Source organism: Crocodylus porosus, unplaced genomic scaffold (assembly GCF_001723895.1).
Source record: "Crocodylus porosus isolate Cpor-Errol unplaced genomic scaffold, CroPor_comp1, whole genome shotgun sequence".
Taxonomy (NCBI): domain Eukaryota; kingdom Metazoa; phylum Chordata; order Crocodylia; family Crocodylidae; genus Crocodylus; species Crocodylus porosus.
In genome coordinates this window covers 51375745-51388628 of record NW_017728931.1, presented here as the reverse complement: position 1 = coordinate 51388628, position 12884 = coordinate 51375745, and the positions used below count along the sequence as shown (strand labels likewise).

Genomic DNA, 12884 nt, shown 5'->3' with positions numbered 1-12884 from the left:
CCTGCCCTTTGGGCAGGGGGCTGGACTCGATGATCTCCCGAGGTCCCTTCCAGCCCTAATGTCTATGAAAATCTATGAAATCTATGACTCTGTCTGGGTTGCTTGAATAGAAATGCCACTGCCCCTCCCAGGCAGTTGGTTTTAAAGTTTGGGTGGAACAGGAATCAAAAGGGATTGCTACTGTACCAGTACATCCAACCTGGATCCACTCCTGGCTGAGGGCAAGGTTGCGCTCTGCTCTCCTTGTCAACCTCATTGCCCAGTGGCTGAGATGATTTAGCGAGGGATAATCCTCTGCCTTGGGCACAGGGGTTGACTAGAAAACCTCATGAGGTCCCCTCCCTACTCTCCTATGATCTTATGATATCACACTCTGGCCAGGGAAGTGTCATCTTCCAAAACAGTAAGTGAATCTCATGCGATCATTTGCAATGGACCTGAAACTACCAAACGGAAGGCACGGGCTTCAAGCGAAGTGTCTTGGCCATGACAAGAGCACGTGACAGGCCAGTAGGGCCGTGTGAAACTTCAGGAGCTGATTCAATTCGGAGGAGATTTGGCTCAATTTGGTGGTCGAATCTCCGAATCCTGATTGAATCAGAGGACCAATTAAAAGGTCCAAATCAATTTGAAGCTCTCCAAATTGATCTGGAAAAGATTCATAGAGCTTTGGTGATTTGGGCAGTCCCTGCTGGCTGCAACAGGGAGCTGGACCATGGGGATACCCCTGCCAGGCACCATCCCCTGCCTGCTCCCCTAGCTCCCATGACCCCCAGCCCCCACCCCCATGGCTGCCCCCCTCACCCCAGCTCCCCAGCACCAGGGCTTTTTTTTAAACAACTGGGGGTTTGGGTTTTGGGTTCAGGTTTTTGTTTTACTTTTTTTTTAAAAGGGCCGGGGGTTGAGGTGGGCAGGGCAGCCATGGTGGGGCTAGGACAGTGGGCGGGGGTGGGCGGACTCATGGCAGAGCCCCCCACACAGCACAGGGCAGCAGGGATTGCCCCTGCTGGGCAGGAGCTAGTGAGTGCAAGCTTTTTTCCCCCCAAAGAGCGGGGAGCTGGGGCAGGTGGGGCAGCCATTGAGCACGGGCGGGGGATGGGACCTGTGTGATTTGGAGATTTGGCCAATTTGGCTGCAGCCGAATCTCCAAATCAGACTCGGCCGAATCGATTTGGGGCAGTGATTCGAATCACGGAATCAAATCACTGTCCCCTGAATCAGCCGAATCCAAAGCGAATACTTGCCACTTCAGACAGGCCTACAGGCTAGTAGGGATCCACGAGAGATATGAAGTGCCCAGTGAGTGAGGAGTTTCACACTTGCCCTGAACTTACCTACTGGATCTAAAATGAATAGCCATATCAATAAACTAAACAGAACAAAACAAAAAACCCTTCCCTGACCACAGTAACAAGTTAACCTAGTTAATTATGCTGTGTCCTGGTGCCCGTGACGCTGAGTGCCGCCTCTGAACCAGGGCTGCGTTGCTTTTATCTGTACAACTGCTGCTTGTGTTCTTTTCCTGGCTGGGGCCTATCCTTTTACAAGGAGAAATGCGGAAAAACCAGTTCTGTGGTTAACTGCTGCACTTCCCTTCACGCCCACGGGGTTGGTCTCCTCCTCTTGATCAGTCTGGGTGTACTTTGGCCTCTGCCTGCTTCCTAGTGGCTGCACTCTTATCAGGCCAGGTGCTCAGTGCACCGTACTCCTACTTCTAATAATGTTGTAGCTTCTGCTTCCACCCCTAAAGCCCTCTGACTTTCTCTTGACCTCTTCTCTCTTGGGCAAACCAGTGGGCTCCATCGGAGGCGTAGAGGACACGGGCCCTGCCCTGCCCAGAAGGGCAGCTTTTGGAAAAGATGGCTGGAGGGGAGGACAGGAATGTGAAAGCCCTAAAGGATGTGTGGAAAAGACCTGAAAATGCCTTGTGTGCGGACTGTGGGAAGCCAGGTGAGTCTTGGTGGGGATCGCAGTAGTGGAAGAGAAGACTTCTGTGGCTAGCTAGGGGACAACAAATATTAGCCAATATTTGGGGCCATTTTGGATAGCCAATATTAGCCAATATTTAGGGCCATTTGGGGCCTGTGTGGGGAGAAAGACCTTTGGAGGAGCAGCAACCAGCATCACTAGTTTTGGGGAGGAAAGCTGAAGAATGTCTAGCATGAGTGGTTGGAGCATTGTAGCTTGAGTGGTTGGAATGTTGTAGCTGTGATGCTCCAGAAAATATGCAAGAAGCAAAGGGTTTTTTTTGGTGATATCTTTTACTAGACCAGCTGTATAGCTGGGAGAGACGTTAGACACGGTTTGGGGCACAAGGTGCCCTTCCTCTGTTTTGGAAGAGAAGCATCAGGAATGCAACAGTGTGTCAGGAGGAATTTGGTGTGAAGTGTCTGGGGTCCAGAGAAAAGGGGCCAAGGGGCTTTTTCTTGGGTAAAGAAGGATGGGAGAATTATTGTTCTATGGAGACATTAGGTGCAGGTTTATGTTATTGCTGTATGGAGCTGTCATGCAGTGTATGGCATAGGAAGGAGGAAAAATAGGGATGGTGCACTGCTTGAAGTACAAGAGAAGGACAAGGAGACTGTGCAGCTCCATCACTGGGGCTTCTGGCACATCAGATCTCAAGAAGTAATTAGGACCTGGTTTGGTAATGGATTTGACAGAAAAACTTCAAAAGAAATCCCAGCTATTGCAGCAAGCAGAACAGTATGATTCACTAAGCCATCACCTCCTGTCTGAGTCAGCACTAGAAGAATGTCCTGCCACAGGGCTCGGCAATACTGTTCTTTCAAATGGGATAGGGATGTCAAGTCAATGTTGGGGTGTTAAAAGATTCTGAGACACCGCCACTAAAATGTACATGCTGATCCAATATGCTGGTCAGAAACACTTCTGGGGAATTAATTACATTTTACTGCCTTAAATTCCTCACTGACTTTCACATGGCTTCAGCACTGTTCTTCATTTCCTGTGCTAAACTGTTGTCTGTTGCCTTATGAAACAGCTGCCATAATCAACTGCTGAGATGCCTGGGTTTTTGGATTGGGCAATTTCATTTTAGAGACAGAAATCCTGTAAATATGCCACAAAACCCTTCAGAACAAAAGGCACAATGTACATTTAAGAACATTAGCCTCCTGCATGGAGCAAGGGGAGGCAGGGAATAATGACAATACATTTTATGAGCTGGTGTCTAAGCTAACTGCAGGGTAGACTGACATTGTCTGGGCTGGTTTAGACCAAGCCATTCTTGTCTTGAGCAAGAGTTTGTAGTAGGTGATTTCTTGACATGCCTTCTATCCCTATGATTTATACTCCAGAAGGTGAGTGAATCAGCAAGGGTAAAATGGCAGTTATACATCCATCCACATATTTTTCCTTGGTGCCTTGACAGCGCATTTCTCAGTTCAAGAAATATCTCCCATGAGAACCTGCTGCTGAGCCTGCTCCCATTTTTGTTTCATCTCAGATCCTGACTGGGCATCCTATACTTTGGGTGTCTTCATCTGCCTTAGCTGCTCAGGGATCCACCGTAACATCCCTAGCATCAGCAAAGTCAAATCACTGAGGATGGACCACTGGGAGGTGGCCCAGGTGCAGGTGAGACCCTTTCTGCCCATATCTGTGCTGTGGTACATCTCAAGCCTTCTCAAGCCTAGATTTTTTATTTGTAGACTGTAATGTATTGGGTCCTGGGAACACAAAACCACATGGGCAGCCTTCAAGGCTAACAGTAGTTCATATTCAATTTGATTTCACAAATGCTGATTCTTCCCCTAATTTTATGGGTGATGGACTTACCCTTTGGTAGGGAGTAAAAATTGGATATGTGATAACCCTCATCATGTTACTTTATTATGACTATGATGGAGGTCTGCTTGAAACACATTGTGTTCTGACTCAGGGTCCCCTTTTCATCATGCAGCTGACTTCTCCTCTGCCCAATCCTTAGAGACCACGTCTTGCACAGAACTCAGTAATCCAAGCAGAACACCCCTTCTTCCTCAGCCACTCCAGCAAAAGTTTTCAAATAATGCTTGGCCTAGCAGGGATAACAGGGTTTGTCTTCTCCTCCTACAGTTCTCTTGGGCACTAACAGTGTTCTCTTTGGGGAAGAGCTGGGGCCTCTGGGGTACCTTTGCCAAAGGCAATGCAAACCCACTAAACATGAGTGCGTGGCCCTGATGTGAACTTCACTAAAGATAATTATGTTGGGTTAAGTGCATCCTGTAAAACTTGTGCTAACGTAGACAAGGTCTAAGAGACTTGACTGAAACCTGCTCCTCCATTGTCATGCTCTCCATGAACATGCCAATGGGTGGGAGAAAGGGTTGGTTTAGAACAGGGGTTCCCAAACTGTGGTACACATACCCTTGGGGGTATGCAAGACATCTCTGGGGAGTACATGGGAGAAATTTTGTAATGGCAGATTTAATTTTCATTATAATAATAATTGTCATTTAAGGGGCTAAAATATAAAATGTATGCCGGTAGGGTATACAGGCAGCTGGTAAATCTAGAAGTGGTTACACAATAAGAAAAAGTTTGGGAACCTCTGGTTTAAAGCTTATTAGCTGTTTTCTTTCTGTGTGTCCATTATGATGAAGGCCTGTGATGAAATTTACATTAAAGAAAGCACTAACTCTGTCTTATTTTGCAGTTCCTGGCACAGCATGGGAATGGAGTGGGTAAAGCCACATATGAGGCTCACATCCCCATTTACTATTACCAGCCAACCTATGCTGACTGCCAGTAAGAGCCACTACTTAAAAGAGGGTGGGCCTTTGTGGGCTCCGCCAGCCCATCACTAAGCCCCTTCCCTTGTTGTGTTATTCCACAGAGTGCTGAGAGAGCAGTGGATACGGTCCAAATATGAACGGAAGGACTTCACTGAGCCAGGGAGATATGTACTGTATTCTGATGGTAAGAGCACAGCATGGATTTATCCTTGCACATTGCATTGGCCCTGCCCCAAGAGGGTGCCAACAGAGGCTGTCATGAGTCAGCTGATAGCACTAACCTCTCAGGTGGCCCTGTCAGTGCTGCTATGAGGGAGCTTGCAGTACTTACAGAAAAGATTACTAAGGGTAATTGGATTGGGTTACCTAGAGACCTGGTGGAATCTCCATCCTTGGAGTTGTTAAGGCTTGGGTCGACAAAGCCCTGGCTGGAATGATCTAGTTGGGGATGGTCCTGCTTTCAACAGGGGGTGGGACTAGATGATCACCTGAGGTCCCTGCCAACCCTCATTTTCTATGATTCTACTGGGAATGTGACTAGTATGGGGCATTATTTCATAGAAGGACACAGTGCTGGCATCTTATTTAGGCATTACCACAAGAAGCTCACCACACTGGTGTTCCAGTATGTACTGTTGAGCATGGTCTCATGGCATTTTCAGTGCTGAGAGGGCCCAGGCTGCACAGTGAGTAAGCATTGTCCTTCTACCCTCCACTTCCCACCCCAAAACCACAGCAAGCTGTCTTCAAAATGACACTGTCAGCACTACAATGCACAAATCCTTTGCTTGAGGGCTTGTGAAACTAAGCGGTAAGAATTGTGGCCTACTGCCAGTGTCTGCACATAGCTGGGACGGTAAGCAGTCAGGCAGGTTGGTGGGGAGCAGCATGGAGAAATGGAGAATGGTTGAGTGAACATCTTCTCCCTGTGACTGCCAGGGAGTGGGGAACCTTGCTGAGAGAATATATCATGCTTGGATCTATATTCCAGTACATTTCCCTTTCCTCCTCACCCTCATCCTTCCTCTTTCCTTCTAATCACAAGAGACAGCCACACAGGGCCTCAGGGCCTCTGACAGAGCTCTCAGTTGCAGAGGGGGCAGAGATACCCTGCGTGGTGCTCCATCCTGGGGGTCTGGAAACCCTGGCAGGCTGCATCTCTCTGAGGCCTACTTTGCCCAGTGGATATACTCTCAAACTGGTCTCTCTATTCTTAGGGGTGAAGGAAGGGACCTTGTGGAAACGGGGCCGGGATAATGGTCAGTTTCTACCCCGCAAGTTCATCTTGTCTGAGAAAGATGGGTGTCTCAAGTACTTCACCAAACAGGATGTGAGTATGGCCTGCTTGGAAGGCTGACCCTGCTCCTTTCCCTGTACATAGTGTTTGCTGGTGTCATGGTCCTGTTCTCCACACACTGTGTCCTGAAGCCTCCTTTCTCACTGCAGTCTCAGTGCATCCTTACTTTTGGTGTCAGGTTCATATTTTCATTCCATCTTTTTCAATGCTGGCTCATATTTCCATTCTCCCTATCCCAGGTGGAATTCTTCTCTCCTTTCTTTTTCATCCGTGTTTCTTCGTACCCTATCAGACCAGTTTTATTTCCCTTTTTCCAGGCAAAGGAGCCCAAAATAAATATTAAGATTGATGTGATCAATGCCACATTCCAGCCAGCGAAGGTTGGGAATCCCAATGGCCTCCAGATCACCTACCTCAAGGACAACAAGACCCGTAATATATTTGTCTACCATGAAAATGGAAAGGTACAAGGGCCCATTCTAGCATTAGGCAGCATTCCCAGGTGCTATATGGAATGGAGTGTGAAAAGCTAGCGAAGTCAGTGTATTAAATGTTGTAAAGACCTGTGAGTGGGGAGAGCTGCTGTAGGGAATGGGATGGGATTTCTGGGTGTGGAAGAAGTTGCTGTAGGTATAGAGTGGAAGGGGAGTCATGGTAAGGAATGGTGGAGAAGTTGCATTAAGGGGCAGGCTGGGGATACCAGCTGTTGATTGTGTTGTGGAGTTTGTGAGCCACTGTAGGATCAGGAGAAAATTCTGAAGGCAGCTGGGAGGACTATTATGAAAACACAGTCCCTGGGAGAAGCATAAAGGTATTCCCACAGAGCTGTCTGTAAAGAGGGGTTTGGTTGTGCTGAAGCTTTCTCTCCTCTGCTCTCATGTTCCTCAGGAAATAGTGGAGTGGTTCAATGCCATTCGCTCAGTGCAGTTTCATTATCTGAAGGTGGCTTTTCCCATGGCCAGTGATAATGAGGTAAGAAACAACTTGAGAAGAGTAACCGGCCTTCCTGCTGGTATTGAGAACCACCTGTTCTATAGCAGACTACTCCAAGTAAAGAGACAGAAGTTACAGTATGTGCTGACTGTGCCTACACATCCTAATGGTGACGTGGTTAGAAAGGTCTGAGATAAGCAGAGAAAAACTGTCCTCCAGCCTTTTCCACAGCTCCAGAGCTGGGCCTGTCCTTTATAGGGCAGGTCAAGTGACCTTAGGTGGAACATCAAATTGGTTTTAGTTCACCAACTGCGAGAGGGACAAGAGGCAGGGTGGAGAGGAGAAAGAGAGCAAAGCAGTCAGAAGGTTAGAGACAGGCTGAGAGGGAAGGAGGGAATGACAAGTGCTGGCTACACAAAAGGAATGCAGGGATATGCCATTCTTTTATGCAGATCAAAAGCCGACTGATGCGGAATTTCCTGAAGGAGGGATACATGGAGAAGACTGGTCCTAAGGTAAGGTGATGCAACCCCAGGAGTCTGTTTGAAGGGCAGACATCAGAGAAATACCAGGGCTCCTCATCTGGCCTTTTTCATTTCAGTGCTCTCCTGTTTATCTCTGTTTTCCCAGACTTCTCAAAACCCCATGGCAAGGCCTCTCTATACACCAGCCAAGGCAGAGCTGGGGGCTCATCAGGGAGCCATGATGTGAGGAGTGAGGAGATTTGGAATTAAATGAACATGGCAATTGAATTTCTTCTTCACTTCAGAAGAGCAGGGCTCTCCAGATGAGCTAGAGTGCCTATGTGGCAGGACATATCCATAGATGAACTCATAGATAGAATTTCCTTGGCTTCTGATCTCGGGGGGTCTTTCAAGGAAACATTCAGGGAAAAACTCAGGATTGAAAAAAAATCATAGATACTGAATCTTCCTGTCAACTCATCACAAGCTGGGAAGTTTCTCCAGGACTGAGAATGTGAGCCCATTTTGGTAGGCTTGCATGTCTAGGTCAGGGGTGTCAAAGACATGGCTTGCTACACCAGTTTGTCCAGCCCCTGGTGTTGGCCCTGAGCTGATCCACATGCTGCTGGGCCCGCCCTACTTGCCAGGCTCAGGATGCAGCCTCCAGGATCTGCACTACATGTGGCACCTGTTCCAGGACATGTCCTATACCAGCCAGTCCAGGTTCTGGGCTGCACACACTGCCTCTCCTCCCCTGCCCCTGCCTGGTCTGGAACTGCACCATGGGTGGTGTGGATCCTGGAATAGCCAGAACAGGCACCACATGCAGTGCAGAACCCAGACCAGCTGAAGCAGATTAGTGTGGCAGAGTCCTGGACTTGGTTGGGGGTAATGTGTGTGCCCCATGTGCTGGATCTGGCATGGGGGGTAGGGAGGGAGCAGGGGAATTCCTGGGCCCAGTCTGGCCTGTGGCCTGGGTTGGCACTGCTTATCTGGCCTACCCATGGTCTAGATGAAGCCTAAAATTAATTTGGGCTATTCATTCCACACTTTCTCCAGCAGAGGGCACTTGCCTTCTATAAATATCCCCCCCGCCTCTTTACCTCCACAGCAGAAAGAGGCCTTTAAGAAGCGCTGGTTCACACTGGATCACCGAAGACTCATGTACTTCAAGGATCCATTGGTGAGTTATAAAAAGGAATAACTTCACCTCCATGGATGGTGCTGTAGCCTGGGACAAGGAACAGTTGGAGTGTCCATTTCCACAGCTTTGCTCTGGAGGGAGGTAGATCCATCATCTGAACCCCCCACCCCCCTTCCAAAGCATTGACTTCTACATCTACTTCTGTTGGCCTCCGGTTCCAGAGATCACTTTTAGTAGCTTCCTCTGAGCTTAATCTCCAAGGTGTTCTGGGCTACCAGGTCCCTTTCTCCCCTTCATTGACACTCCCTACACCTTGTCCACCTACCTGCTATGATCCTGCAAGTCATAGTCTCTATCTACTAAAGCGTAGAACCATAGCAAGCTCTCCTAGCTCAGGTGTTGGTGGGATCACATTTGCTTCAGTGCTGCAAATGCCCCCAAATGACAGATCTTTCTTTTCCTGCTGCTGTGTAGGATGCGTTTGCTAAAGGTGAGGTGTTTGTGGGCAGTGGGGAGAATGGCTATAGCGTCAAGCCAGGGCTGCCAGCAAGTATGCAAGGCAACTTTTCTTGGCCGTATGGCCTCACCATCGTCACCCCTGATCGGGACTACCTCTTCACCTGTGAGACAGAGAGCGAGCAGCAGGAATGGATTGCGGCCTTCAGACGGGTCATTGAATTGCCTATGACGCCCCAGGAATATGCAAGTAAGTGCCAGACTGGTGTTCTCTTCCCCCTTCTCCTGCACCTGCCTGTCAGACTCTTCACAGAGAAAACTAGATCCTGCTTATCTCTCTCTTTTGATACACCTTTATTGCCCTTTCCTACAGTTGAAGCCTACTTCAAGGTCAGATCCTAGGAACCCTCACGAGCACCTGACTATGACTCTCGTCTGCCTGATCTCTTGGGGAAAAGGACAGGGGAAAGAGAAGTGAAGCTCTGCACATGAGAAGATAGATGCCTCTGATACCTCACAGTTTAGAGAAGTTTTACTTATATAGATGAACCAATTTCCCTCTGCAGGGGAGGTCAAATTAGGCTGCATTCTTTTAAATGGACAACTGTGTGGGATGGAGCATTTAAAACAGCCAGACACTGAGACCTATTGTTCCTAGGGAATATTGTGACCCAGTTGGACACTGTATGGTGTCAGCCAGTCAGGTTGAAGTTTTGCTCACTAGCAGTGGCGAAGATGGCTGTTGTCACAAATGTCCATCATCACTCCCACAGGGAAGGGAATATCACCAAGTAAATGGAGTGTCCAGTATTCAACTCAGTGGACACAATGCTGGGAGCAGCATAGTTCTAGAGGGAACATAAATTAGTCTGAAAGTGATTATAATGTCACAAGGAAACAGCTTCTCTGCTTATGGAGAATTGATCTTTTTTTCTGGAATTACAAAGCTATTTCGTATTTTATAACCGTAAACCAAGGAGGGACACTTAAAGAATTAGTTTTACAGCCAAGATTGGCATCTGTTTTTTTTCTATGAATCAAGCTAGCTGCACACAATCAATCAGTCTCAATAGCTGTAACTTTATCAAGTCATATGTTTATGGTGGACCTTTCCCCAAAATGTATTGAGAAGATTCAAGATCTGCTAACATACACACACACACACACACATGCATATCTAAAAAAGGGAAATCATTGGTATCAGTCAAGGGAAGACACTGGCACTACTGATGCTATGACAGAGGCTGTCTTCTTTCTAAGCTGTGCAATTTAAACTTGCTGAACAAGAATAATGTACAAAGTAAGCATATTTGATCATATCCTCCCACTGATGGCTGGTCCCAACAGCTGAAACAGCTTGCCACCTACAGTCACAGAACATTTCTTTCAGTAACGGGTTCATGTTTTGGGTGCTAGAACCTTGGCTGATGACTGATGTCTGATGTGCCTGTGGTCTGCAGTGCAAGCAACATGTGAATGCATATTTAGTCTATTAACAGGAACTATAAGGAGTTTATGATGAAACTGGTAATAAGCTCATAAAGAAATACGTTAAAAAAATCTCATTATGGTTTATCGTTTGTTAAGTGAACTCCTGCTCTCTTAAATTTTAAACCAAAAGACTGAGAGACGGTAACATATAATCAAAATAAATAGGAAAAAAGCGTATTCATTACATTTTGTTTTGATGGTTTGTGGCTGTTTCCATCAGTGTCAAATTATATCCTTCCATGGATGCATAAAACAGAGGTGGGCAAAATCTGGTCCACCAAGGGATTGTATCTGGCCCAGAGTGAGTCCATCAACCCTGCCCAGCCCAAGCATGGTGGGTAGCCTGGGCCATGGTATGTGCAGCCAGTCCTGCTGCCCCGGGCACACAGTGCGGCAGGGGCAGCACATTGACTGGATTAGCTTCCCAGCAGCCCCTGCAGTGGCAGCTTCTTCCAGCTGCCACTGCCAGGCACATAGCCTTGCTGCCTGGGCATCCTGGCCCATCTGCCTTGCATCCACTGCTGGGGACGCTACTTGGAGCAGATGGGTTGGGTCTCCATGGAGACCAGCCCAGGACCCACATAGGCAGGGTGTTCTCAGCTGGGTGCGTAGGATGGGGCCATGGGCAGGCAGGGAGCAGCTTTCGGGAGTGGGATAGATGGGCAGGGCTGGGGTTGGGATCAGGATTAGGATTGCAGGGTGGTGATAGTGTAGGGCTGGGGTTCAAGGCAGAGCCACGATTCACTGCCCACACATCCCTGCAATGGGTGCTGGTTCTGTGGGCAGGGGTGCACGGGGAGCAGTTTGTGGCTCTGTCCCAGGCCTTGGCCCTGTGCTGTCACTGCCCTGTGATCTTGATCCCAGCCCCAGCCCTGGCCACCCATCTGGCTCCTGGATGCTGCTCCCTGCCTGCCTATGGCCTCATCCCATCCACCAGGCTGAGCACACCTTGTTGCTATGGGTCCTGAGCCAGTCTCCATGGAGACCCTGAGATCACCGAGTGGTGATAGCACAGGGCCAGGCCCTGGAGAAGAGCCACTTAGAGAGAGTTTTGGTGAACTGTTGCAGGGAGTGGGGAGAGAGGGAGTACTGGTTCAGCCCATCAAAACTCCCTAAGTGGCCCTCCAAATAATTGCCCACTCCTAGGATAAAGTCATGTCTTCTTTTCCCTTTGCCCCTCTCAGGATCCCTTTAGGCCTGTGGGTTGGGAGCACCATGACCTATCATCTGCATGGTTCTTTGGATTGAAAGCTGTGGGCGACACTCCACTGTTCAGGCACAATGGGGGCCTGAGTTTGTCTGGGGAGGCCACAGAGCTTTTACAAGGGCTGGAGCCAGTCTGTGAAATGACTTGACCTAAGGGCCACTGCAGACCTCAGCACCTCCAACTCCTGGGCATGGCGCCCATCCTGTAACTTGCTTTCTCTGTTGGTAAGTGCAGAGCAGTGCCTTCAACAATAAAAGAAAAAATAAGCCCTACCAAAACACTGGTCCACATGCAGCTCTACCCCTTGGGTGAGGATGACCCGTACAGGGCAGGGAATAGTTACATCCCTTTGGAAGATGCCCAGGTAACTAGGGTAACAAAAGTAACATATAAAAACCTATGTAGAATGCTTTCCTCTCCTGCTCTTTTATATCTTTATTCCTGTGGTAGTATCAGTATCAGAAGAGAGATGATTAAGGGGCATTTAGCTTCACAGCAGCCAAGCTATATATATAATTGATGGAAAACAGTGCATCATGATGGTATGGATCTGGGTTTTCTGTTTGCCAAAGAAAAACACAGATTTTCCTTTTTAAGGAGAAAAACATGGATTTTCTCCTGTAAAGGAGAATAAAGTGGGAAAAGGTGGGTTTCTGCTTGAAGGCTGGCAGTTTCATCCTGCAAGAGGCTGCTTGGGGCTGGGGAGAGCAGGAGGAGGGCAATTGGAGGCAGTGGGTACCACGTGCATGTGCACACTCATGTGCATGTGGTTGCCAGGCAGCATGGAGAGCACCGCGTGCAGCTCCCTCCAGGTAAATCTATGTGGTGGGGGGAACGGATTGAGACCCCCATAGTGAGGGAGGGAGTAGGGCAGGGCTGGGGCTGGAGGGTGCATGAGGCTAGGGGCAGTGTGGGAATGCGCGACAGCAGGGCCCAGCTGGGGAGCGGGAGGGAGCCAGGGGCATCTCATGTGGTGGGGGTGGCTGGTTCCCTGCCACTATGCACACTCCTGGGAAGGGAGGTATGGGGGGAGGTACATGGGCCCCAGCGTTGTGGGTGGGGTGGGGTTTCATAGATTTCATAGACATCAGGGCTGGAAGGGACCTCGGGAGATCATCGAGTCCAGCCCCCTGCCCAAAGGGCAGGAAGTCAG

General features: G+C 48.7%; 1 protein-coding gene across 1 annotated transcript; it reads left to right on the top strand.

Moving 5' to 3' along the window:
* The first annotated feature begins 1625 nt into the window (after positions 1–1625).
* On the top strand, positions 1626–10708 carry LOC109316651 (arf-GAP with dual PH domain-containing protein 1-like). The gene is made up of 11 exons (XM_019544888.1): positions 1626–1950; positions 3470–3600; positions 4661–4752; positions 4841–4923; positions 5957–6069; positions 6354–6500; positions 6925–7008; positions 7422–7484; positions 8545–8616; positions 9052–9283; positions 9407–10708. Exons 1-11 carry the CDS (start codon positions 1860–1862, stop codon positions 9433–9435), a joined length of 1137 nt encoding a protein of 378 aa, XP_019400433.1. The 5' UTR covers positions 1626–1859; the 3' UTR covers positions 9436–10708.
* The last annotated feature ends 2176 nt before the right edge of the window (positions 10709–12884 follow it).